Source organism: Embiotoca jacksoni, unplaced genomic scaffold (assembly GCF_022577435.1).
Source record: "Embiotoca jacksoni isolate LCO1_2020_lvr unplaced genomic scaffold, fEmbJac1.0.p SCAF_6, whole genome shotgun sequence".
Lineage (NCBI taxonomy): Eukaryota > Metazoa > Chordata > Actinopteri > Embiotocidae > Embiotoca > Embiotoca jacksoni.
This window is the reverse complement of record NW_027185414.1, coordinates 16,559,410-16,585,571: the sequence shown is the minus strand read 5'-3', so window position 1 is coordinate 16,585,571 and position 26,162 is coordinate 16,559,410. Positions and strand designations below refer to the sequence as shown.

Sequence of the window (26,162 nt, the reverse complement as noted above, 5' to 3'; positions counted from 1 at the left end):
TAGTATTCTTGTGGTGTCTGGGCTGGACTGAGCACTCCACATTCAGACTGGCCCATCAGACCTTTCTGTGGACACACAAGTCCCCCTGCATGTCCATGTAGAGACTAAAAATACAGCATGTGCTGTACAGTCCACATCATTTGTGCAATGTTATGTGTTTTTTTTTTTTTATAGTCCTGATACTCTTAAACTAGCGAGTGACAGATATGTAATTAGGCAGACCGGGAGGGTGGCACTGTGTCCAGATGTGTTGTGCCCACTACAAAGTCTTCTATGACCTGATGGCCTCTGGATGGTTGTTTTCTTCTTTGTCTTTTCTTTCTTTCCACTTTTCTCTTTTTCTTTCCTTCACCTATCTCTCCTTCCCGCTACGGTATTGATAGCAATGATTTATTGTGACAACAACTGATGCATCTCGCTGGTGATCTGTAAAAGGCAGCTCCTTTATGGACACAGACAAAGGTTAATAAAATTGGTGCTGATTGTATCAATTTTACAGATAAGCCATTCACAACAAGTGTAGTCGGGTGAATAAGAAGTCAATTCAAGCCTTGGAAACTGCACACAGGCCCAATGAATAGCTGCTTTTAGGTGCTTTTTTTTCGTTAGGAGAATAAATGGAGAATTGCAGCTCTCTTGCATTGCAGCAGGCAGAGCGAGGCGAACTGAGGTTCAGACAAGCCTGCCAGTAAATTGCCCTGAATGGGTTCTGGAGGTTGACAGGCCCTATTAAGACAAACGGCTTTCCTCATCGGAGAGATAAAATAAATCAGGTGTTTAGTCAAATTAAAATAGTTTGAGTGGAGAGGGCCCCTGGGAGCTCTCGGAGAAACTCAAGACAGATGTGGTCAGAGACGAGAGGAAGACACCCAGGAAAGAATTCAGCTCCTGCTGGCCCCGGGCCAGACTTCACTGTACTGTTATCTGGATCTTGATGATTTTATCTTTCTGCCTCTCTCCGACTGCCTCTCTGTCTCTCTGTCGCTTTTCCTATCTGTTTTTTGTGTGTTACCCCGGATCAGCTTGTCACACAGGAGTGCAGTGGGAGGAGAGTGAGTTACTGTCTAGCCTCTCACTGGCAATTATGTTGGCTGTGTAAGTCAATGGTAAGATCACTTAGCATTGATTAGGAGGAGAGAGAGAGCAGTGCAATGGAGCTGCTCTCTCTATCACACACAGTGCGGACATGTGACTGTAGAGAGAAGTAAGCCGATTGGTCTGTCATTGCTTATTTTTTTTGAAGAATGCGTTCACAAAAGTGAGAGTGGGTTATCCACTGTTGATCATTAAGATACAAATCTGTCTTTAATGATGATTATCATCGTGCACTCTGAGCATCTATTGTTTTTTGTGCCTTTTTTTTTTTTTTTGACAAGTTAGATGGAACCATTCATTACAAATCTGTAAGGAACTGCTCTTCTAATGGGTCGGGGGATTTGCCATATGGAAGTTCAGAGGCCGATGCAAACAGTGACACTCAACACTTTCTTTCTGACCAGCCCCGGAAGTCTGACATAAGCTGCCACCTCAGTTTGACAGCCCCCTGCAGCTCTTTGTCTGTGTGCCGGGAACAATTCCTTCCATGTCGTCCTCTGAAAGCTGCGAACACCAGCTCCAGTGAAACAGACAACTCCAGGTTGTGTGTGACCTTAACACTTTCTAGTGCATTCCCTGCAGTTGGCTACTGCCTGTGTGGTTTTCTTTGTACTAACGATTGTGTTCAGTACAATAACACAATACGATGATCGGTGTATACAGCATGGGCACTTCAGTATACAATGAACAAGGCCTTCTGTGGGCTTTCCTCCATTAGCCTACACCCTGGTTATTTAGTCAGGGCCGCTATGAAACCTTTGAGTTTTTTGTCTTTCAGGTATGGATAACACATACTTGTATTTATGTTTATGACTTAGGCTCTGCACCTTGTATTTATCCTTTCCACTCTTGACACTGCTCTCTCTCCCCCCTCATCAGGTACTCCAGAGAGCCTGGCAGAAAAGGAGCACCAGCTCTCCACGATGATCACTCAGCTGATCAGCCTGCGAGAGCAGCTCCTGGCTGCCCACGACGAACAGAAGAAGCTCGCTGCCTCACAGATGGAGAAACAGAGGCAGCAAATGGAGTTAGCTCGTCAGCAGCAGGAGCAGGTAACTGCTCACTGTTTTCTATTCTCACATTCACAGTGTCGTCCCTTCTAATAGCCCTTTTTTCTCTCATCATTTCCCATATTTGCCACACATTTTTTTCTTTTTCTTTCCTTGCTATCTGAAACATTCATTCCTCTTCATCCTCTAATCTTGTTTACTCTCTTTCAATTTCCACTTTAGTCTCAATAATAAACCTGATTAAATAAATTTTATAACAAATTGACTCTCTATTTTATATTACGTTTCATGCCTGAAAAATGCCAATAAAATTTGACTCCTTGGTAGGAATTTGGAATAATATTAGATTTAAGAGATGTTATATTCTATATTGCCTCGGTTATTTCGGTCATGCTCTCTCGCCCACGTTTATGCTGTGTGGTCGGAAAAACGTTATTATGACTTGTACTAACAAATGCGAGGGAATGTGTGAATTAAACGTTATATTAAACATGGAAGTCCCTCTATATCTTATAAATCGACTCCTATTAGAACAAGCCTGGCATTAGATTTGCAGCACAAATCAGGCCAATGAGCCATATTGTACAAATCAGCAAATTAGCACAGGCCATGAAGTGTGTTAATGTCTGGGAAGAAATAAGGACACAAACTATCCACACGGGCGACACTTTTATTATCACCAGCCACCATAATGGCTATGAGTCAATTATCAGCAAGGAGTTCACTCAGAGTTTTCTCAGCACACTCTCAGAGCTCCCTGTGGTAAATGAAGAGATAGACCATATACCTTGGAGTGATGCATTCGGTCATAGTACACTAATAATACATTAACAGTATTGATTTCTTTTTCAATCAATGATGTTCATTTGCAAACTACACTCAACTCTTTGGCTTTGTAGACGTTGCAGCATGAATGAACAGTGACGTAAGATGCTTTATTATTTGATCTTATTTTAAAATGGAGGAATATTAATAAAATGGAAGTGGAGTGAGGGAGAGAAGGGGGGGTGGGGAGGGCGAGAGAGCCCGCTGAGAGCTAGAATGTCATCAAACCATCAAGATACAACACAGTAATTAACTGTTGACACTCGTGAGGAAGCCAGCACAAATTAATCTTGACACATTTGCAGACGGCCGATATCTTACAGTGAACACTTTGTAATTATATTTAAAAATGAAAATTAAATGACACTTAAAACTAGGTTGTCATGCTCAATGAAGTGAGCATGTAGAAAGAGGGAGTGCTGGGATGAGAGACATTGCGGTGTCTCTGCTCGTCACTCAGGGGCAGCAGGGACCTCTGTCACCCGTACTCTGCCTGCACCAGCTACCTCCATCAGAACCACGCTCGTCCCTCCTGTGAATCATTTATTCTCTTTTACCACAGTTCATTTTGTGTTGAATGTAATAGTTTATTTTTGTCAAATTTTGCAGCAATTTAGTTACACGAAAAAAACTTGAAGAGAAAAATGTTAATATATTCTGATTTACTGACGAGTTCTTTCTTTTCTCTAATATTGAACTTCTATGTCCCGTGCAGCAGTATGTCATCTCAGCTCATATTCTACTGCAAAGTGCCTGATAGCTCTCAGCATTACATTATACTGCAGTATCTCAGTGTCTCTGGTATTTGGTCAAAAACAAAACAAAAATATTGGACAATTTAAATTCTTCTCCCTTTTTGTGTGAGTCTGACCAGTATTGATTTAATCCTTTACTTCTCTTTCCAACCAGATTGCAAGACAACAACAGCAGCTTCTGCAGCAGCAGCACAAAATCAACCTCCTCCAGCAGCAGATCCAGGTCAGTTAATGCATTTCTGTTGGCCCTCTAACACTCAGCAGCTCACACCTCACCACACACTGATTACTACAACATTTCCGCCTCTTCAGTATAATTAGCGCAGTACTGTTGTCACCATGAGCCAAACGTCTGGATATAATGGCACAGATCAATAAAATTAGACATTAAAGTAAATATCAATCCTAACTTCAGTCAGCTTCTCCTCATTTAAAAAAAAAAAATTCTTTCATTTCGGTGTCACACTAACATTCATCACTCTCATCAAATGTTAATTGGCTGTTGGTAATCGGGAGGGCTTTAAAATATGGAGGCGAATAATTAGCACATCTTAATGAACACAAAAAAAAGGGGAAAGGTAACAACAGCTAATGAGTCCTGTTGATGGAGAAGAGCCTGGAGGTGGGGGACATGAAAGAAGCTGGTAAATGCATCTGAAAAGAGCTGGTCTCAGAAGGGCAACGTAGCATCGTTCACACAGCACACGAGCTATACTGTAATTGTGCTGTGTGCCTGGCACTGTGTGGGGCATTTTTCTGGTAGTTTCTTATTGCTTCTGCTATATCTTCACGTGTTATGATAGTTTTTAAACTATGCACATCACGCCAGATATGATCCTTCTCACTGTGTGCCTTATGTGGTACAGCACAGAGCGCAAAGATGCAACGAAAGACCACCCAGGCTGCACATAGCTGGAGATGGTCAGACTGTCCAGGGTAATCTAGGATTGGTCACTGGCAGGGGTCAAGGCTGTGAAGCTAACGTTATACTGCTGGGTGTGTTTGGTGTCAGGCACGTCCTTCTCCATTCACCTCCTCCTCCTGTGCTTGTTCGTCTAGCTGACAGCTCTCCCTACCCTCTCCTTTCATTGCACTCTCTCTTTGAGCGTTCCGTCGCAACAAACCGTTCCTGCAAAAACAACACCAGTGTTTCATTGAGCATCTTTCTGTTCAGCGTTTCCTTAAGAATATTCACCTTTTACAGTCCTCACAAGAAACACAATTTGAGGTATGTTGCTAAACAGCAGTGTCTCCTTAACTATGCATTATATGGTGCATCACATCACTATGTAACCCAGTCTGTTCTCATGATACACAGAGGCAAAGCAAACTTCTGTCTTCTAACAGCAGTTCGCACAACGACCAGATTTACTGCCAGGGGATCAAAATGCTTCTGTCAGTGGCTCCATGCAAGAGAAAGGCCGCACTCTGAACTTCCCCTTGAGAAGCCACAAGCCCGGACCTTTCATTTCGTCAGTGGAGAGTCAATTGGAAAAATGATTCCATACTACAGTCTACTAAAGACCAGCACAGAGCCTGGCACTGTGTAGAAAACACTCCAAAATGAAGTACCTTATACACTGCAGAGGAGCTGGTATTATTCATAACATAGAGGGCCCTTTACTAATGCTCATTGAGCACAAGGGCACAGCCCCAAAGAATCTCCCTTTTAGAGGCCCTTGCTTTCATCACAAAGTTACAAGCAAATGATACCAGAAAATTCACCTTAATGCATAGTTTTGAAAGAAGATGCAGGTTCGTGTGTACGGCAACGTACTTCTAAATATCAATTTCAAACAATTGAACAGTGATATAAGTGAAGTCCTTTCTTGCGGAGCCCAGTCAGACAGCTTTTCACAGATCTTTGCTGATAAATAAAATTTTAAAAAAAGCCACATTCACAATTAGATATAGGAATCCCATGTTCAGACCATCTGTTCCATTACCCATCAGCCTCTGCTGGCTGCACTGGGCGGACACCACCCAGGAACACACAAAAATCACTCAATACTTGAAAAAGTTTCACCGTGTGTGACATTATTTATCCGGCAGCAACTTATTTAGAGCAGAAGATGTTCCTCCAAATATTGCGTGTGGTGATGGCCTCTCCTCTCCAGTTGGAGTGTCAGCGAGAGGAGGTAAAAGAGAGCCAGGTTCAAGTCAGTGAAGCATTTTTTTGCCACTCTGTTTTCATTACTGCTGCCTCTTAAAAATGCCCCGGCCAGTTTAATATATAACAGCTTTGACTTAATTAGTTCTGTAAACAAGCTTCCAGCCTGAGTGTCACAGACTTTTAGCAAAGTGATGAGCAGCGTTGAGGGATTGAGTTACTCTGCTGTTAGCATTGAGAGCACTAAACTTTATTGGAAACCCTACTGCCATCAAAGTCCTTCTGTTTTGGCTTCAGGGAGAAAACCAAGAGAAAGCCTCTTGCTCAGGGGTCGTATTGATGATGTGACGGATCACATAGTGGACATTGTAAACAGCCCAAACAATAAAACCATGGGGACTGCAACTGGAGACTGCTGTTGGCACGTTATGTGTGTGCTTTCAAGGGGCCTTTTGCATGTGGATTGAAGGGAATCTATCAGAAGTGTGTAGTTTGAGAGGTTTAGTTGGTGAGGTTTGGAGTTCAATCAAGTTTCCCTTTTGAATAGCCATCCTTTTTCTTTTTTATCCTTCTTCATCATTCCTACAAGAGAGGGAGAGAGATTTAGTCTTTGTCCCTCGGGATTACAATGTCACTTGTTTTAAGATAGCAGATGTTTTGATTGAAGTGTGAGGGGCTTATCAAAAGTTCAAGCTCAAGGCTTTGTGTGTTTTTCCCTCAGCTTCTTTGTATGCCTTCAGTCCATCCTCATCGTTGAAATCATCTTGGCACTAATTCAATCTCAGGATTAGATTAACTACTGAGTTGATTTAGTTGGAAATTTGAAACCCCATTCAGGATTTTATAGGACACATGTGACAATTAAACATATATATTAGCAGAGAGCTGGTTTCCTATAAGTTGCTTATCTCTTTGAGTATGTGTGTAGGTGCTGGGAGGCCACAAAAAATAAATAATCAGCACACTGTTCTGTTTTTCTCATTTGTTTGGGCTCAGGCCCTGAGCATTATTTAAGTCTCCTCTTCATGTCTCTCTGTTTCATAATCACACCCACTTTCTCCCACTTCTAATGGGAGCAGTTACAGCAAATGAGCTACTAAACAGCATCACGTTGATCATCAGACTGGTGACTCTGTTTGCTGGCATATTTTTTCATGTGTTTCACGAGAGTTAAAGGCAAGACATCCTTGATGCATATAAAGACAAAATAAAATACTCTCATGTGATGTGAAGCTCTATAAAACTCAAGTGACAGAACTATCCATGCCACGGGCACCCATCCCCTCACCTCACATGCTAATAAACCAGTTCACATATTGCTTTAGGATGGGAACGACTCTAATGCGCATGCAGGCATGCAAATACACATTTACAGTACATGCACAGAGGTGATTGTGTACAGTACAAAGGCACATAGGGACCCACGCACTGATACACACATCAAGAGAATAAATGCTGGCTGAAAGGTCAGGGTGAACTTTATCTTCACAAACAGGCTGGAGAAAGCAGAGTTCCCCAGATGAAACAGAGGGACACTTTTAATCCAGAACATTTCATTTAAAAAAAATGTTATCCATCAGAAATTTCACAATATCATGACATTGTTGTGTGTCATTGACTGTGGCATTGATGTGCTGACCATGAGTCCACTGAGATCTGACAGATAATCATTTCTATGGAGGCCTTTGTCAACTAGAGTTGTTTTTTTTTTCCCACACATATTTTTGAAAGCTTAAATGATCTATTCATCAAGCAGGTTTGACTCTCTGTATCTCCCTTTGACCTGCTGTTCTCTCCCTACACATGGCCTGGCTTCAAACTCTATCTTCACTGTATTTACACACATATTTTCTGTGCCTGCACATTCTACCTTTAACCTTGTGTCCACAAGGATACACAAACACAGCGTGTGTGTATCTCCTTCATTTTAAAAGGAAAACCAGAGATTAAAAGGGAAAAGGCCACTTTATTGTTGTCCAGTCCACACTTCAAAGTCTTAGAGGCTGTCTCACATGTGTCTTTAATGGTGTAAGGAAACAGCAGGGAACATGCAGACGTTTAAGCCAAAGGTCCTGAGATTAAATATAAAAATTCAATTATACCTGCATTTAGCTGCCGACAATTTATAAGATGGAAAATCTAGAGGTAGATTTGAAGGTATATATTTTGATACAACTTTTATACAAACAAATATCTTACGTGTGCCTGTTCACTTTCAGTTAATACATTTTTCCACAAGGAAAAAAAATCTGAACAGCAACATATTTGAGTCAGTTAGACATGGATGTCCTATTTCCCTGTTATAAAGAAACCAGAAGATTCACAGGGGGAGCTCTAAATGTGTCTTCTGTATTCAATGGCTGTGGAATCTGCCCATTTCACAAAAACAAACAGTTGTTCTGCTACACAGTCTTGTATTGTTTTGTTTGTTTGTTTTTTTAATAATTGCAACTGTCATACATACTGAGCGAGGTAAGTGACTTATGGGACAAACCAGATGGCTGTTGATTGCACCAAAAGAAATCAAAGAAACAGTTTATTAACTGCTCGAAACAAACAACACTTTGTTACATACAATTTAAAAGCAGTTGTGGCAGCAGTTCTCTGGAAACATCTGTAGCTTAGCAAATCTGGTTTTTAGATTTTTTTTTTTTTTTTTTAATGTTTTAACTTGGACTGTGCAGATGTGGCATGACAGATGTGTAACGTATAGCTTGACAAGCAGCTATCATCAAGTCATTCTTGACATGTTCAGTAAAATCCAGCTTCTGCTCCGGCTGTGCCATTCCAGTGGGATTCAGATGATGTTAGGGTAGCCGGGGTCGGGGTCATGGTCCTGTTGCAACACAAATCATCAAGGTCTTTGGCACTGTTAGGCAGTTTCCCACAAGTAATTGGCCTGTGTTCAGTGTTCCCATCCGCATGCAGCTATTTACTACAGATGGAGCTTGAAAGCTTTGTTTAGTGCTGCACAAATAATATAAGTGGGTCTATCAGCACGAACAAAAACAAATACTATCAAATTAGCGTTTGTTCCATATGATAAATTGCCTTTTAGCACATGGTTGGTCATCACTTTTTTATTATTATAAAAAGGAATATGCATATTATTCAATTCCTGTAATCTAATGCTCCAATTCTGTTTGGTTACCAATTTAGACAAGCAAAAGCTCCAAAAGTACAAAATGATGGTAAATATTTAGAATCAGTCAGATGAGTTTAAATAAACACTGGGCCATATGGTAATTCTATAAAGATAATAGTGCTAATTTGTGTATTCTCAGATGCTTTTGTTGTCTCCCCGGCACAAATGATTTTCTCAGTGTGAGACTCTTATTAATGCACTGGCAAAAAAGAAAAGAAAAAAGAAAGCGCACAAAAATAGACATTGTTAAAGAGAATGTGTAAGTCCCCCAATTAGCACAGCTAGACTGGAAGTGTTAGCATGATAATAAGAGAATAATAGAGCAGGGAAATGATAATGTGTGTGTGTGTGTGTGTGTGTGTGTGTGTGTGTGTGTGTGTGTGTGTGTGTGTGTGTGTGTGTGTGTGTTTAAGCGTGGACGTGTGTGCTGCTGTGTGTGCACTCGTGTCTGCGTAGATCCTGTGCTGCCAGTTCTTTCCCTTGTGTTGAGGAGCTCAGTGTTAGCCTGCTAGTAGGATTATGTGGGGGCATTAACAGCCTAGTCAGACAGGCTTGGCTCTCACCCAGGGAGCCTCTGTCCAGCATGTTCATCCTCCATTTAAGGAGACTGTTAGCTGATGAAGATGTGCACATGCAAGACTGAAGATAAAAGAAAGCGGTGACCCGACTCATTAGCCCCTGTGATTTAATATATTGACACTTGGATACAAATAATTCCATTTAGTGGACTCTATTGGTGGGGAGGGAGGGATCAATTTAATTAGTTATGAAATGCGACTCCTTGTCATGAAGCAGAAGAAATGCTGACGTTAAACAAAGCCATGTGCAGTTTAAACAATAAAGCCATCACGGCCATGTTAAAACTTAATGATGCACAAAAGGGTGTAATATAGGCACAACCTCAGCGATGGCAATGATGGTTTGCAAATGAAGCTAAGTGGACGGACAGTTGATATGTAATGCCATGTGTCTGTTGATTAGCAATATAAACAGTAGATGTTGCAGAAAATGGACTTGACATTTGTCTGTAGGTTTTGGTCCGTGAGGGCGCAATGCAGTCTCCTTTTTTCTGGATGAAATCTCTTTACTTAACACAAGTGTGAAGCTTTAAATAATAATTAACAAGCAGTGTTACTCAACTATATCGCTTTAAAGCAAAAAGATGAATCACTTGAGTGAAAACTGGAATTAAAAATAACAAAAGATGAACAGATCTGTCTTAACGATATTTGAGACGCGACATGCGCTTGCTTGCAATGTGTCTTTGCCTGTGAGGTACGACTGTAGACAAACATAGCTCAATTATTGCTGTAAATTACACAATAAAGCCATGCTTTTGTGTAATTGGCCTTTGTATTCAGACACCTCAGCAGTTTAAGCAGTGATAATTAAGAGCCTCCATATGAGAGGTGCCACATGAACGGCTGTAATGTGTGAAGTCACACCTGAGGGTCTACTTAAAATGAGTCACCTGAGGGGTTTCTAAAGCAGCCCGGGGACGGGTTCATTTACAACAAAAAACCTCAGCTCTCAGGTGACAAGAATAAGTGGCACAAGACAGAAGATTATCTGACATACAGGAATGTGAATTTGCCTTTTAAATGAATCGCGGTGCTAAATAATCCTGATAGCTGAACATCTATTCTTTGTATACACGTATGATGAATGGAGTGCTTTTACGTTGGGGCCTGAATATCACAATAAAGCACCTGTTTGGAGCTCCACAAACCTCCCCTGGATGAAGGGAAAGCGGCTACACTTAACACCCATTGTGCCTCGACCCTCGAAAGGAAAAATATCAGTTGAGGGAGAACACATCCTCCAGTGTGATGTTGACTTAGTTTCCTCTCCCCCACTGCACGGTCTGTGTTTTCTCTGCTAATGTTGTGCAAACTGTTTTGTCTTTGCGTTGGCTTTGCGTGTGCGTCGTCCTCAGCAGTGGGCACACTCACAGGGAGAAGGAGCTGTATTAATAGACTCTACTGTGCACAGGCAGCCGGCAGCGAGAAAGGGGTGCGTGTTTTCTTAGGGCTGGGGTGGCAAAGCAAAGCATTCAGCCCATGGCTAATGCAAAAAAGGAGCTTTTTGTTTTTGGGGCGGAGGAGAGTCCAAGCATTCCCCAACAGAACACAATGAATGAGCTATTTTGTCCTGCACAGGATTTTGTGGAAACCGAGTTAAAGATTTGTATTTTTGTTTGTTTTTCCAGAACTCAATTTTCCAAATACCTCCCCCCCCCCCCCAAGACATTTTTATGAATGTCATTGTTAATTCTAAAATATAATTCAATCTAACAGTATTTTTGTTGAATGAACTCTTTTATTTGATCTTTTAGAAAATACTACATTTCTTCTAGCTCATCATTATGGTGATATTTGAGCATGTTTGAAAGTCTCAGTGAACTTGTGCGTCTAATAAAGTTCCCCCTCCTGACAGGCCTGCTCTCTGCTGAACAACAGAACGGGCTCTGTTGTGTTGTGTGGCCCCAGCAGCTGGGAGGTAATAGTGAAGACAGAGCCTCAGTCTCTGAAAGGAGAAGGAGACAGAGGGGGAAATCCAGCCGTAGTGTGGACAATCCCATCACGCAAATTAGGGGTGCTCTTCTGTTTCACGGTCAAAGTTCGTTCTCACTAACTTAAGAAGAGTAAGAGAAGGATGTTTTTCTCTCACATTTTAAATACATTTTGAATACAATTTTGAAATAATTTTACATGCTTCAGTGAACTATAACAGGAAATGCCAAGCCTAAAGAGAAAACATTATTATTATCAAAACGGTGGACAGACAACGTGTTTATGTTTCTGTGCTTGCTTCAAAGTGTTGAAGATGTGACATTTCAAACCTTCGAGCCACATTATTTCCTAATCCTAACATACTTACAGTAAATCTCTCTATTTCCCACTCCCCCTACCCTGTTCACATCACATGTATGTAGCTGGCTATTTGACTAACCCGTGTCCAATGTCCTTTAGAACCTCACTTGCCCCTGTGCAATGAGGGCCCAAGGCAATTCACTTATTTCCATTTCCATACGGCAGGGATGTATACTTTATACGGGATAATGACACCAGCCCCAAACCCAGTTTTGGGTCTGTTTATGTCTGTTCTCTTTGCTCTCATCATTACACATGCTGTTTGAGGGAGTCCTAAAGGGATTTGGCCAGTTTATTACGAACCTTAATTTTAGGGCCAGACCTTGAAAAATAAAAAAATATATATAATTACTGTATCCCGCTGCCCCACAAAATGGACTAATATTGTTCAGAAATTTAACACGGAATTTTCTGTTATAAAGAATCTGTATTTTAGGGCTGTAATGCAAAACTCTGCTGCTGTGTGCGCACAATTCATGGCATACACTGCAACAGCACTGACAATATACCATAATAGAGAGCTCTCTCTCTCTCTCTCTCTCTCTCTCTCTCTCTCTCTCTCTCTCTCTCTCTCTGGCCACTGGAGCATATCTTGAAAATTTACCTTGACATTTATTTTCTATGCAAATCCTTTTTTTTTTTTTTTTTTTTTTTTTTAAAGACTGAGAAAGACAGCTTTCCTTTTTGCATTCATGTATGATTTAATTGTTCAAGCACTTAAATGTGTTTCTTTTACTTGTTTTTGTCATCCTATTTTTACCACTTTGCGTCAGACTTGAGGTCAAGCTTTTACTATTCTTCCTACAACATTTAATATTGAAACTGCATTAAATTCGAGCAGTGTGCAGAAATCCTGTAAATGCCAGGCAGTGTATTTAAGCAAACAGTAGCCTGCCGTTTTATCCAGGATTCCAAAGGAGCCAAGAGGAGCCACGAGTTGGAGGAGGGCTGGAGTGGAGGGATTTGGGGTGGAGTGTGTTTGTCGGGTCAGAGGGTTGGACTACCCTGCTTTCTAGCTGCCGTCGACTTAATATAGACATATTGAAATGGCTGTTTTCCAAGAAGGCTTGTTGTGCTGTGTAAGGAATTAGTGGAATCAGAAGTCACCATTGGTTATTCCCTCTGGATGGCCTGACCTCACTCAAGTGTCTGGATTTGCTGCATTTCATCCCAAACAGCACTCAGTGCAACACACACAGATATGACTGATGTGCGCCGTCTCACTCAAACCTCAGCAAACATTCCCTACAGTCAGAATTCACAGAAAATATTATGGTTCTGGTCTATCTTTGACTTTTATAGGAAAGGGAGCTGCACAAGGATTTCAGATGCAGGAAGGAAGTGGGGAAAAAAGGTCACAGCCTTGATGAGGACAAGGGCCCTTTGTTGCTGACCTGAAGCTCTCCAGTGTATTTGCCCTCCCCATTCTAATTTCCAGAGCAGACAAGCAGGAATAATGTGCTTCAGTCGAGTGGGTGGTAATAGGAAGACCTTCATTTGAAGGTAGAAGTCTGAAGCATCAAAGTCTGGTTCAAATCTATTGATCTATTTGTCTGATTACCATTAGTTACAGACAAATCCAAACACCATCGCATCTCTGCTCGATCAATGTGTGCGTCTGCCACATGATGCTCAGTGTATAGCAGTAAGTGGCCGGTAGGAAGGGAGTAATGTGTGCTCAAAGAACCGTTGATTGTTTCATCGCGGGAAAAGTTCTGAAGCAACACAGGGTTTTCGGCAGAAGTGCTTCCTCTGAGTGTTTTTCCTCCTGGTTAGGCTCCAGTACAGTGTACACCCAGCGGGCTATGTACACAGTGGCGGGTGTTAAACATATCCTGCTGTCTTGTGTCAGTTTTACTATGTGTGCTGCTGTTGGGATGTAGCCAGACTTGCCAGCTAGCTCAAGATCACTTTCCCTTTAAATGGATCACAAAAGGTGATTTCTACTCGCATGCGTCCGGTGTGCAGCTCGGTGGGGAGCAGCGGGGAACAAAGTGTGAACTATCAGTTCTTACAGCAACAGCTGGAGCCTATCCTCCTTGGGTGAAATTACAGAACCCCTCCCACAGAAAATGTGAAAAAGAAGATTAGCGAGGACTGCGGATCTGACAGTTACTAAAGTGTGGAAGTGATTTTATTAAAATTAGATGTCAGTGAAATGTGAGTCCTCCTCTAAATGATTGCTGGTGACTGTGATCTCCTCCTAATGGGAAAGGCGTCTGTTACCTAAACGATTTTACAGAATGACCTATCATCACCATAAATTTTTTTGGCTACTTGTCGTCATATTGTTGTCAGAATTTTCATAAAAAATACTTGAAGTGGTTTTACTTTTTACAAGTCTCCTCATGGCAAATGAATGCAGATTATACCTAATATAAGGATCTGTGTGAGAGGTGTGTTAAAAGGTGTCAAGTAGCAATTAAACAGAATAGAAGATCCAGGATCTCACAGGTCCTTTCAAGTTAATAACCATGAATCGTGGTGACAACCAGATGGATGTTTGTCCTCTTTGCTGCGTTTTCATGTTAATACTGACTAAATCTGCCAGTAAAAACAAAAACTCTCACACTTTCCTTGACATGGCGCATTGTGGTCCATAGTGTTAGAAAACTTGAGTGTGGATCGGTGCATGGGAGTGTAAATGGGTTCAGAGGGAAAGCCAGCAGGGGGTCTCGAGGCCTCCCGGGTGCTTTGTAGAGGCTGTAACAGACAGTGAGGAGCATGGGTGTTGACAGGGTCCCAAGTGAGTGCTGTAATGCGCTGTACATCTCCATTTGCACTGAGTGTTTTGGAGCTGCTTGCGTGAATGCTGTAGGAAGATGCTCACTAGTCTAGTCTAGTCTTCTACTGGCACAAATACTTTATAGCATTACTTGAGCCTAATACAACTCTGTAGAAATATATTTGAAACGTGTTTTAATCACACAGCTTGTTGGAAAGAAAAGTGCATTGTTAATTTAAAACTGTTGAGTGCTATATGTAGTTCACCATAAGTGATAATCTGGTGTGTTACAGGAATAATAAAAAAAGATAAATCTGGTATTAGTGTTTGGGTGTGCAGTGTGGTCTGCGTGTGTGCTGGGAGAAATAAACGGAGCTGTTTCAAGTCTACCGTGTCTTTTACACCTTGTGTATTTACACATCAGACCTGTGAGCCGTCTGGCTCGCCCTCTGCAGTCTGACCGCAGGATGGGCTGCTGTTGTGTACTATTGTACAGTCAGTTAAGCTTGTGGACCTGCTTTCTTGTTAAACTTACTCTTATTAAGATTTATTTGCACAAATGAACAATCCGTAAAAGTTACCAAACTACAACAGGACAACAGAGGGACTGAATGTTTTTCTGCAATGTGTCTTGCTATAAAAAAGAAAAGAGCTCGAGCATAACATGGTATGTGTATGGTATCCTCCTCGTGGCAGAACTGCAAGTTGGTTCTATTCATCAAATCCCAGCATCTCCTTGAGAGGGAAACAGATTGCGTGCTGGCCTGCTACAGACTTCATCAGGTCATCTGAATTGATGATACATGCTGCAAGGCGGCCGAGTTCCCCCAGAAACCTCTGTTGGAGCGTGTGCTGGCAGAGACGGGGGCCTCAGCCAAGTCTGTCTGACTGATCACTACAGATGCTCCTCTTCAAGTATTCCGAGTCAGATCCTTAGTGCTGGGTCTTGAGGGACAAACAATAGCACCTGTTCCTCATAAGATAGCCCATTCATGTATCTTTAATGAAGCCTGGGGGCAGATGGTGTGAAATGACATTATCCAGTACTTAGCAGTGCTAAGACAAAGGAAGAGCAGTGCCAGCACAACAATACTGCTGTATTTACGAGGAGACGAGAGGACGCTGCCCGAGTGCCCCACTCACATCTGCTCCACTTCATTCTCCGACTCCTCAAGATCATCTTGGCAATAGAAATATCCTGGGCACTCAGCCCATACATAGATGAACTTGAGGGTAACTCTTAAAGCGGGGAGGGGTGGAGGGGTAACACAGTAACACAGCGAGAGTGGAAGCCACACATCTGTACACACTTTCTTTCCGTCTGTGTTTTAAAAAATTTTTTTACACTTTATAATTTGTTTTCTTCTAATTTGAAAGTCAGCTTTAAAAATAAGGAAAAAAGTACTCCTGGAAATGTTGTTTTTCTGCTCACCCACTGTGCCAGCTGTTAATTGACAGCTCAACTAACCTCCACTATTTGTTGCCACCTTGAACCTCCTCAAAATTTGATTTGCCTTTCTCTGACATTAGCTGCTGTAAATTAAACTTTAATGTGTGGAGCTCATTACTGCAAATCACAGCCATTCAAACTCAATGCACTTATTTCCCCTCCAACGCACATCTCTGCTCTGTCTTGCCTCGATGAACGTTGTATATTCTGCTCCATATTTCAAAATAATAATAGTAATAAAAGCTGATATCCCAGATGAAATTATATCATTCGGAGCTTATCATTTCATGTTGCCGGTGAAAAATACATCCATATATCAGATGCCTTGTGCTGATGTTTCTCAATATACATATACAGTGTGTATAATTTGATTTGTACAATGCAGTTATATTAATTCATGTAGTCACATTTGTCCTTTTTCAAATAATATATTTTTATTTAATTTGTAAACTATATTTCATATTTTAATGTTTTTTTGTTGTTGCGTGTCTCCTCAACCAAAGCAGCTGTAGTGGTTTTGACTTTATTTCTTTGGATTTGAAAATGGATTATCATAATTATGTTTGTAGTGTCCTAAACATTAGACAATGCATTTTTAAGTTTAATGTACAGCAGTCTTGCGAGTGTTAGGAACTGTTAATTTTTAAACACAAAATAAAGGAGTCATAACTCTGAAAGATTTGCTTACAGACTTAACTAAATCCATGTATTTAAAAAAAACAATTGATGGAGCTGTTAATTTACCGCTGACGTATGTCAGGTCATTCACGAAAATATATGGACTACCATGTAACACACTTAAAGGGACGGGGATTGGGGGAGTCCTTTTCTGCCCTGTGACGGCCGCACATTCAGCAACAGACTCCATCTGTTTTAACAGTCCAAGTATACAGACACAGAAAACCTGTGTTCCCCAGTGTCCCCTCACCAGTCACGGGCCCTACCTCATGTTGTGACATTAATTATTGTGTTTTTCCATATGTTCCATACATGCAAGGCCAAGCTCCATTTTTCATCCGTTCAGCCTGGAAACTTGGAACACAAATCCCTATAAAGCGATGTTTTATTTAAGGGAATTTGTCGCAGTCTCCTTGGCCATTTATTTTTCTCCGGCGGCAGCATATTTTGTAGAATTACTTTTGGAAGAATTACATACTTTTCTATTCTTCTATAATGCACTTTCTGCACTTGCACTTCTGTAAAAGCTCAGTAGACATAAAATGGTTTCTATTTATTTAGTTTTCAGTCTAGCTTTGCACCTCTGGACAGATCAATAAAGTTGCTTTAAGTAGGTTTAGCTTGCTAGCTGTGAGAGAAACTGTGTGCAACTACTCCTGTAAAAGGTCTACAGGGGGAGCAGCCCAGGCTGAAAAAGTGGAGATCATAGCAGACCTCAGCCAGAACATGGGACAGGTTGATTTCATGCCCCAATGCAGCGGCAGTAATTGCACCCAGACCCGTTTTATTGCGAGTTGATTTTAAGGAGGGATGAATGGAGAAACATTCTGTAAAGTGTTTATTTTGGGGGATGACCTTTATTAACCCATTTTCCAGGCAGGTTCCCCTGAGGTGATCTGGCTCTGTGCTAGATTAACCCTCACAGGCCCATAGTAGCCAGGCTGCTCCCTATCATAGCGTTTCAGGAAGCAGAGAATGACAGTAAAATTGGACTTGCAACATGTGTGCAAACCCCCACACTCCAGTTTGGAGACATAAGCTACTCACCCACCCTTGACATACAAATGCAGGGAGTTTGGGTTGATATTCCCAGAAGGCAAGTCAGCAACAGGCTGGATGGTGAAGGTTAATATGTGAATGGAACACAGAGAGAGAATGACATTAAAATGAAATACAGCAAGCACCTTTCAACTGCCTGCTATTTTTCCTCCGCTGAAAACAGTTGGAGTAAATTACTGGATTGTCTTTAGGCTTTTATCACCTAAATAAATGATCATCCAAGATTATGTGAGTAATTGATCTCCCCTTGAGGGGAGCGTGTACGTGGGTGTTCATGCATGTACTTGCTGATCAGTTCTGTCTCTGCACCTGTGTGATACATTCAACAATCCTCTTGCTGACATGTTGCATCTACTGCAACAGCCAAGGTGACGGTGAATGCTTTTTTCAACACATACAGTACTTCTCCACAGTAGCCATATGATCCTACTGTGCCCCTCTGCTCTCTGTCCTGCATGTCACTTCCTCTAACTGATGCTGGAACAATGTGTGTATGCCGGGCCTTTGATGTACCGAGGTGAAATTGTGGCTTGGATTAAGAACAGGCGTAGCTCGGCCAGGTATTGTGTGAACACACGAGAGCCGTCTTTGCCGCAGAGCCTCCTGTCAGCACGCGTTAGCAGGAGCTGTGATCTGGCCTCCCCCTGAGTGCGCTCTGTGTTGCTGTGTATCATGCCTATGCTTAGGCCTCTCTCTGATCTCTGCCTCCTATCTGTTCAGCAGGTCCAGGGTCACATGCCTCCGCTCATGATCCCCATTTTTCCACACGACCAACGCACTCTAGCAGCAGCCGCTGCCGCCCAGCAAGGCTTTCTCTTCCCTCCAGGAATGTCTTATAAGCCAGGTATGCTTGTAAATCAAGTCTTTTTGTCATTTTCTCCTCCCTTTCTTCCAGCTTACGCTTTCTTTTTCCCTTACACTTTCATTTGTAATTAAATTTTTTATCTTATAGTAGTTAGACTTGCATGACAAATGAAGACAACAAATAAATGCTTGATTAACACTTGAGGCTCCTGGCATGTTCTGCTCTGTCCGGACTTGGATTTGAGAGCAAGGCCTGGGAATGTTCTAGTGCATGTGGAACAATAGATATGGGTAGAGAAGCAGAGGAATGTAAACATGTCGTCAACATGAAAGTATCTTTCAGGGGTGTGCTGGCTATAATCGTTTTTCAAGTATCCACTGTTAGAGATCCAATAACACAGGAGATAAACCCTGCATGAAAAGTATTCCTATTGTTATACGCATAAAAAGCAACTCCCTTACTTACTCCCTAAATAAAATTAAGTTACTAAAGTACAATTATAAGGTGGATAGTTAGTGGATGATGTAAGAACAGGCTTTCCTGCACAAACTACTGTTTTCATTGCCTGTAACAGCACGCCACATTCTCTCCCTTTGTCTTTTGGATCGAGTATAAAAGAGGCTCTACCACCCTCAAAATTCTAAAGGTGTTTTTAAAATATTGTTGCAACATGTTGACTGATGCCCTGCCAAAGCAGTAACCTTGTACACCCCCTTATACTGGTGAAAACGAAAACATGAGATGCCATATACTGCTGTATTTATACAAAATAGAACAAAAAGATCCATGACCTAAGTTACTCCATGCAAAACCTTCCACATTACAAGGCCAACTTGGTCCCAGGCCCAAGCAATTCTCATGTGTGTGTATTAGATATTTAATCAAATTAAACTAAATTTGTCCACAAAGAATAATTCTTATTATTTTAACTCCCACATGTATTAATACAAAAAGGCAGTGTTTTTTTGATGAAAGCCTCATTGTTAGAGAGAAAAAATATTTATGAGTCAGCTAGAAAAAGGAAAGTGTCCGTGTCTGTTGTGAAACAAGGAGAACAAGGAGGACGACTGGAAACAGAAAAACAAACACGGGGAAGTCAGCAGCTTCGCAACACAACATTAAAAGGTGTGGTAGTGCAGTTAATGAATTAACTATAAAACCACAGGATAAAAAAGAAAGTCAGCTATTTTGGAACTATGGAGCCATGACAGCTTAAAGAAAGTGCCTGAGGGGGAGTCTTTTACCAGTGTGCTTTCCGCAATAGGTTTGACACAGAAAATGTTTTAGTTCAAATAACAGGAGCTATTATGGAATCATGGTCAGGGGTCACCATTTGTATGGTTCCTGCATAATTCATGAGCTCATGAAGGAACAGCAAAGGGGGTCTGAAAATGACTCTTGTAGTACGGAGAGGTATTTTCAAAGGCTTTATTAGTTCTCCCCGTCCAACACAATATCCACAATACACCCAGAGAGTACAATGTTATCATCACTACCTGCAGGGTATACAGGATGCTGCTGTGTCCTTTCTCCATGAAGTGAGTGGCCGAGCATTCACTTCCAAGACTAAGGCACACTAATCTGATGTTATCATTATGAGACAGCGCCCAGGGACCACTGCTTATGACCCCCAACCCTGTGGTGCTCACATGGCAACAGTCATTCTGGCACCATGGTGGTAAGTCATCACCCCCATCCACTGGCTGTGCTCAATGGCCTGGTGCTGTATGGTAGACAGGCACAGCCATCGAAACACCAACTCGTCTTTTAAACAAATAGATTCAAGTTGGACATCCCGGTCTATTCGCACTGTTTACACAGATCTTGGCATCATTCAGTCTGAGGTGCCTCTAATGGACCTGCAGAACGACCCCATAGTCCTCTGCCTGACTTCCTCATAGACATCCTGCTGACACTTGATAGTTTCCTCATGCTATTTCATTTGATCTTATTAGTTGTCCCATTTAAACTGTTCTCTAACAGTATGCCATTCAAGTTGGACAACATGTTTTCTTTCTTAATATACTCCAAATAATAAATTAAGTTTAATACGGGTTTTTTTTACTGCATAGAATGCAACTCTTAAACCTAGAAGATCCTATACACGTATATGTATTTGCATGTAAGCCTGTTATACTGTCAGCAGCTTTGATAATTATAGGAAATGTAAAAGAGATGATCAAGTTTGAAGGCTGCAGTCATAAAGTTCACTCGTCATCATTTGATCTGCCCTTAGAAAGCTTTGAGCTATGTCTGTCAACCCTCAGCAAATCTATGACTTATATTTCAGAGCACCGCATGAGCAGGGAAATATAGCCTGTTGTGATCATGGCGTCACCTGCACGACTCCCCCTGCTTTAGCATTTAGGAACCAGCCATGGCCAGTTAAAAAAAAAAAAAAAAAAGAGCCATGAGTGACGCTAACCTGGCCCAGCGCCCATTTTGCTGGAGTCTGGTGCCTCGACACAGACTGGGTGCAACCAAGACCTAGACCTTGGAGCCTGAGACCCCAGAGCCATCATAGTGTAGCGCATGACCCTCCCCAGGTTTCACATGACATCTAAAGACATTCAGCCATTTATTATCCTCAAATCCGACGTCACACACAGCAGAGCAAAGGAGACAGGAAGAAAGCGATACTGAAAAGAGGAGGTGTAGAAATAACCACAGCGCACCCCCCATTCACCCAACATAGCACTATTTGAAACCACTTCTGCTGTGTGATTTTATTTGCTACTAAATGGGGATTGAATTTCCATGGCCTGTATCACATTGTGCTGTGCTGTACAAGATTGCAAAGTGAGGCGAGTGGACGAGGGCAAAGTGAAAGAGAAGGTGTATACATTTACCTTGTCTGTGGCTTAATGGCTCCATATGTTTGTGAGGAGAAGTGACGGGCAGAAGTGGGGTCTGAGCGAAGGCCAACTACCCCTCCCCACTCCCACTGTGCACCCCTGCCTACCCTCCTTCAGACACATGCCTCAAACCAACCTCCCCTCTCTGAATGCTGTGCTGCCCCGTCTCACTGGGGATGTTCTGTCCGTCTCAACACACTAGGTTGAGTGTGTAAAAGCTTCTGCACCCCCATAGATATCACTCATACTGCAGCCGTTTTTATATCCCTGTCTGACAAACGTGCTGATGGCAGGCCAACAGTAGTGAATAGTAATGAATGGTGCTGCTATTTGGAGACCAGTTTCTCCTTGCTTGATCACAGTGATATGCAAGATAAGAATGTGTGTGTTTTGTTTTTTTACCCTTGTTATTGTGACTGCACACTTGTTCTAACCAGTTTACATACAAGTGTTTTCACTGTGCTGCCAAATCTATCACTCACAAAACAACATTGTTGTCCTGAACAATAGCCAGACAAGTCTACAGCTGTGTGAAGTGCCTGAGAGAACATGCCTGCCTTTTACATAATCGCTAACTGAATACCAGGAAAATGTTTAACATTTAATCAAAGCACACACACACACACACACACACACACACACACACACACACACACACACACACACACACACACACACAAATAAACCTTAAAAGAACTCCTATGTGTTAGTTACAGTTGTCATGATATGAGTAGTGTGCAGGTGGAGTGAGGAGGGAATGGTCTGGAACGTTCTTACGTAATCCAGCTCCAGTCAAACCACCTCAGCCTTTTGTTAATGCAGATGTTTGGGCTTGAAGCCGAGGGCTTGCAATGTGCCACATTGCCGTGGCAAAAGTAGTCGAGGGCCCAGAATCCATGTTGGCACTTGCTAAGTCGCTGTGGGCCGGCTCATTGTCTGAACCTGTTTGCATTGTTTTCTCTCTCTCTCTGACAGGTGATAACTACCCAGTGCAGTTCATTCCATCCACGATGGCAGCTGCAGCAGCGTCAGGACTCAGCCCCCTCCAGCTTCAGGTATGTACAGTTATATGACAAAGAATGTTAGGGACGCTCGCCAAGCTCAGGGCAGAAAGGATGGCTAAGCAGCTGTACGCTAAGTAATGAGCTACACACTAAATAATCCTGGAGGCCCCCAGCTCACACACGCTTATCACCTTACATATGTAATTTATCTCATTTTATAGAGGATTTATCCCCACTAGCTCTGCCAGACAGAGGAGTTAGGAAGATAATAGTTATTAGAGAGAAGGAGAATCACTTTGGTTGCCTTAATCGCCTGACAGTGGATTCATCAGAAGACAATTGAGTAAGAATGTTCTTCTTATTGCTTTAATCATGCAGAAGCACTGTTCTGTTTATGTTATCTCTGTGACAAAAACAATTAAGAAGAAAGAATGGATGGAAATCAGGGTAATTTGAATACGCCTGTAATTAAAAAAAAATAGCTTAATAACTTCCTAAAACAAAGCCACAGTCGATGTAGAGATAGGCTTAGAGCCCTGCGGGCTCCTCCAGGACTTTTCTCACACAGCATTTAAAAGAGCTGAACCCAGGTCAGGGCTTAACCTGAGGCCATAGTGTTTAATGTAGATAATTATCTGCATTCTATCCTTCAAATAGTTGCTGTTATAAATACTACTGTTCCAAGAGCTTCTCATGAGCTTTGTTTCCAAATCGGTGATGATTGCCTAGCTGTCTTTGTACTGACTTTTGCTGTATTTACATTAATATCCACAAATAGCAATCGGATTCAGAAAAACAACCATGCGGTGTGTTTAGGTGGCATTGCTGCGTGTTGCTTCTCCTTTGCAGATCTGTAGAGCTTACATCCGTTTGAAGCCAGAAATCAGTACTGTTCGTTGGAAACAAAAGAAGCAAACAAAGAATCAAAGAGTATCTCTCCTAAGGTGTGGTTAAGTAGCCGCTGCTGCGTTGTCAACAAGAGCAGAAAGGTATTCTGTAGCTGCAACATGTATTGCTCAACAGCAGAGAGAAGTATGACAAGATTAAGCGGGAAACTCTTTGCACACTGATATATGTGCCATTTGTCCTTCAGAGGCTACTACTGTCAGCGTTAACGAGCCTTGGCAAGTTCTCACAATGTATGCAGCTGGCTGCGAAGAGCTGCGCGTCATTATGCAGCCATGAGAAGAGCTATCAGAAGCATGTAAGGTGTTCAATGAATCTGCTCATGTCTGAAGACTTGTGTCTGGAAAAGTACGAAAATTGAGGGTGCATTTGTGGAGGGTGTAAGTATCGCTGGGTTTTTGTATCGTAGTGAAGTTCACTGGAAAGAAGTGTTAGTTCAGACAGGCATGCTCAGTCTATTTATAGGGGTGTATGAGGTCAGATGAGACAGTCATATATCTGAAGGTTGGGGTGAGAAGGGGAGACGGGGCTAGAGTCATTAATTCTGATTATGTATCTAACCCTGGGAATGGGCAAAAACAGTGCCTCCAAGACCATGACTCGGCTGACCTTTACAGAACACAGTAAACAAAAAGAGGTGCATTTTCCATTAATTGCAGTCTGTCAGCCTGTCACATATTTCGCCTGCTGGCTGCTATTTACCCTGCATAGAGATCCCCTTAAAACAGTCAGGCAAGTCAAACATGCCCTTTTCTACATAGCTGGGATCAACAAACCATGTGACCGCCACCACTTCCTCTACAAAGCACTGGGAGCCTGGTATGATTAAAAACATCAGACATGGAATTAAGTTTAAGTTGTTCCTGCCTTGTGGAGCTCTAATAGCACCTGCACCCTCCTTCTACTTCAAAATTAAACTCCAGAAAAGTGTACATAAATACATACATGTTTTTAAGAAAAAGATAAATGAGTTCAAAAGAAACGGTTCCTCCCATAAACAACCAGAAGCTCACAGCACAGTAAGAGAAGTGGTTATTCAGGTTTCACTATAAACAAAGTAAGCACACGCTTTGTCTTCAAATTAGAGCAGAGAAATAACAGTGGCTGAATGTATGAAATGTGACAGCTACTTTGAAATAAACACATTATATGCAGTATGATGCAATTTGTGAAAAAAACAAAAACAAAAACATGATTTAACGATAGAATAAAATGAGGTGATTTAAGGCCGCCCTGCAAATATTTGTTACTTATTGTTTTGCTGAATTTATATTTTATGCGTTATCAAGCACAATTCTCCATTAACTGTCCTTTGAACTGTCCTAAAATGTTCTAGTTTTCACCTCCAAACTCATTGTTTATCTTCACACACACACAGATGCAAAATCCCACACACATATGGCTGAATAGGCTGCTCCCCTCAATTAAAATATCTCTCCCTGTCAGCTGCATGGCAAGGTATAATTTTCACCAATTTACTCAGTTTAGATTGTGCAATATATGAACCTTAAAAAATTATCTTATTGGTAGAATTAATTCCCACAATGCTGCAGAGGTAATGTGATCAGCCATCCAGCCGGAGAGGCTAGCCGCTCCGTCAGTCTTAATGTCGCCCCCGCAGCCTCTTCACAATCTCCTCTGTCATAACAGTCTGGGATCCTCCCCCATTCCCCGCCCTTTCTCTCCAAGAGAAGAAAACCCAACAAGGTAACAAAGGCTTACAGCTGATGGATGTAAATGAATCTTCCAGGATGCGTTTGAGTGTTGGGAGACTGTAATTTGCTTGTCAATACAGGGTGGTAGCATCACTCTGGTGGGCTGGCAGACTGCAAGTGGCTGTCACCAGGCTTTGCTGTACCACGGGGCAATTTCACTCAATGTTTTCCTGACAGATTGGCTCTGGTCCGCAACTCACAGGAGAGGAGGTGGGTAAACTATCCCAGCGCGACATGCCCCTCTTCATTAGTGCCCACACAGAGCCGGGATGAGCCCAAGACCAGCAGGAAACAATGGCTCCATCCCTGCCTGTCCTTCACTGATTACAACTGACACATCTCACCTAACAGAGGAAATTGTGCTCAGATTGTACCCCAATCTGTCCGGACACCTACTATATTCAATTGACTGAACAGACAAGAAGGGAATTTCCTTAATTCCACAAAAGAATTTTCTATTTGGGATAGCATTTAATTTGCTGTTTGTCCACTATTCCTTGCAGTTGTGAAAAACTATTTACTTAAGGAGAAAATAAACTTAATATATATCACCTGTCTTTTTTACAGAACCAGTGAACAGTAGGACAACCTTTGTGAAAGTCCTGTTTATTTATCACCAGGAGCAGACTTAGAGTTAAAACCATTTTAAAGAAAGCATTATTGGATAAAACAGAACATCTGGGTTCTCTGTATGTAGCATCACTGTTGGACTAAACAAATATAAACCCTCTGCTTTCACTCAGTCAAAGCTCCATTTTCTATCTCCTGCTGTCTCAGTGTCTTGCTTTTCCAATTTCCCATCCACATCTTAAACCATCTCTAAGTATCTTAGTTTCTGTATTTCTCTCTCAATTACCCTCGTCCTCCTTTTTTCTCTCTTATTCTCTCGTGTTTCTCTTGCCTTTTTCCCCCTCCCTGAATTGTCCAGGCCCATGACATCCCCACGTTTTACAGTAGTGGAAGTCCAACTGCTTGAGATAAGACGTAACGCCGCAATTACATTTCGCTGCATTTGCTACGGCATCTCTCTAGGCCCAAGCTAAACTAAACCTGGGCCCAGCCTCGGCACACGCTCCCACTGTAAAGATGAAAAGCAGCCCATATGCTTAGTGACAACCCGAACCAGATCTCAAGGCAGACAGACGTATCTGA

The 26,162-nt window shown here is 41.9% G+C and overlaps 1 protein-coding gene across 4 annotated transcripts in view; it reads left to right on the top strand.

Annotated features, from left to right (window-relative positions):
* Window positions 1–26,162, top strand: part of sox6 (SRY-box transcription factor 6) — a 136,484-nt gene that overhangs the window by 77,274 nt on the left and 33,048 nt on the right. For 3 of the 4 annotated variants that reach the window (XM_069173461.1, XM_069173463.1, XM_069173460.1), the window contains 4 exons: window positions 1,975–2,147; window positions 3,840–3,908; window positions 18,446–18,569; window positions 22,361–22,440. In XM_069173461.1, the coding sequence (XP_069029562.1) occupies window positions 1,975–2,147; window positions 3,840–3,908; window positions 18,446–18,569; window positions 22,361–22,440 (446 nt within the window). The remainder of the gene's footprint in view (window positions 1–1,974; window positions 2,148–3,839; window positions 3,909–18,445; window positions 18,570–22,360; window positions 22,441–26,162) is intronic. The other variant, XM_069173462.1, reaches the window with a different exon arrangement.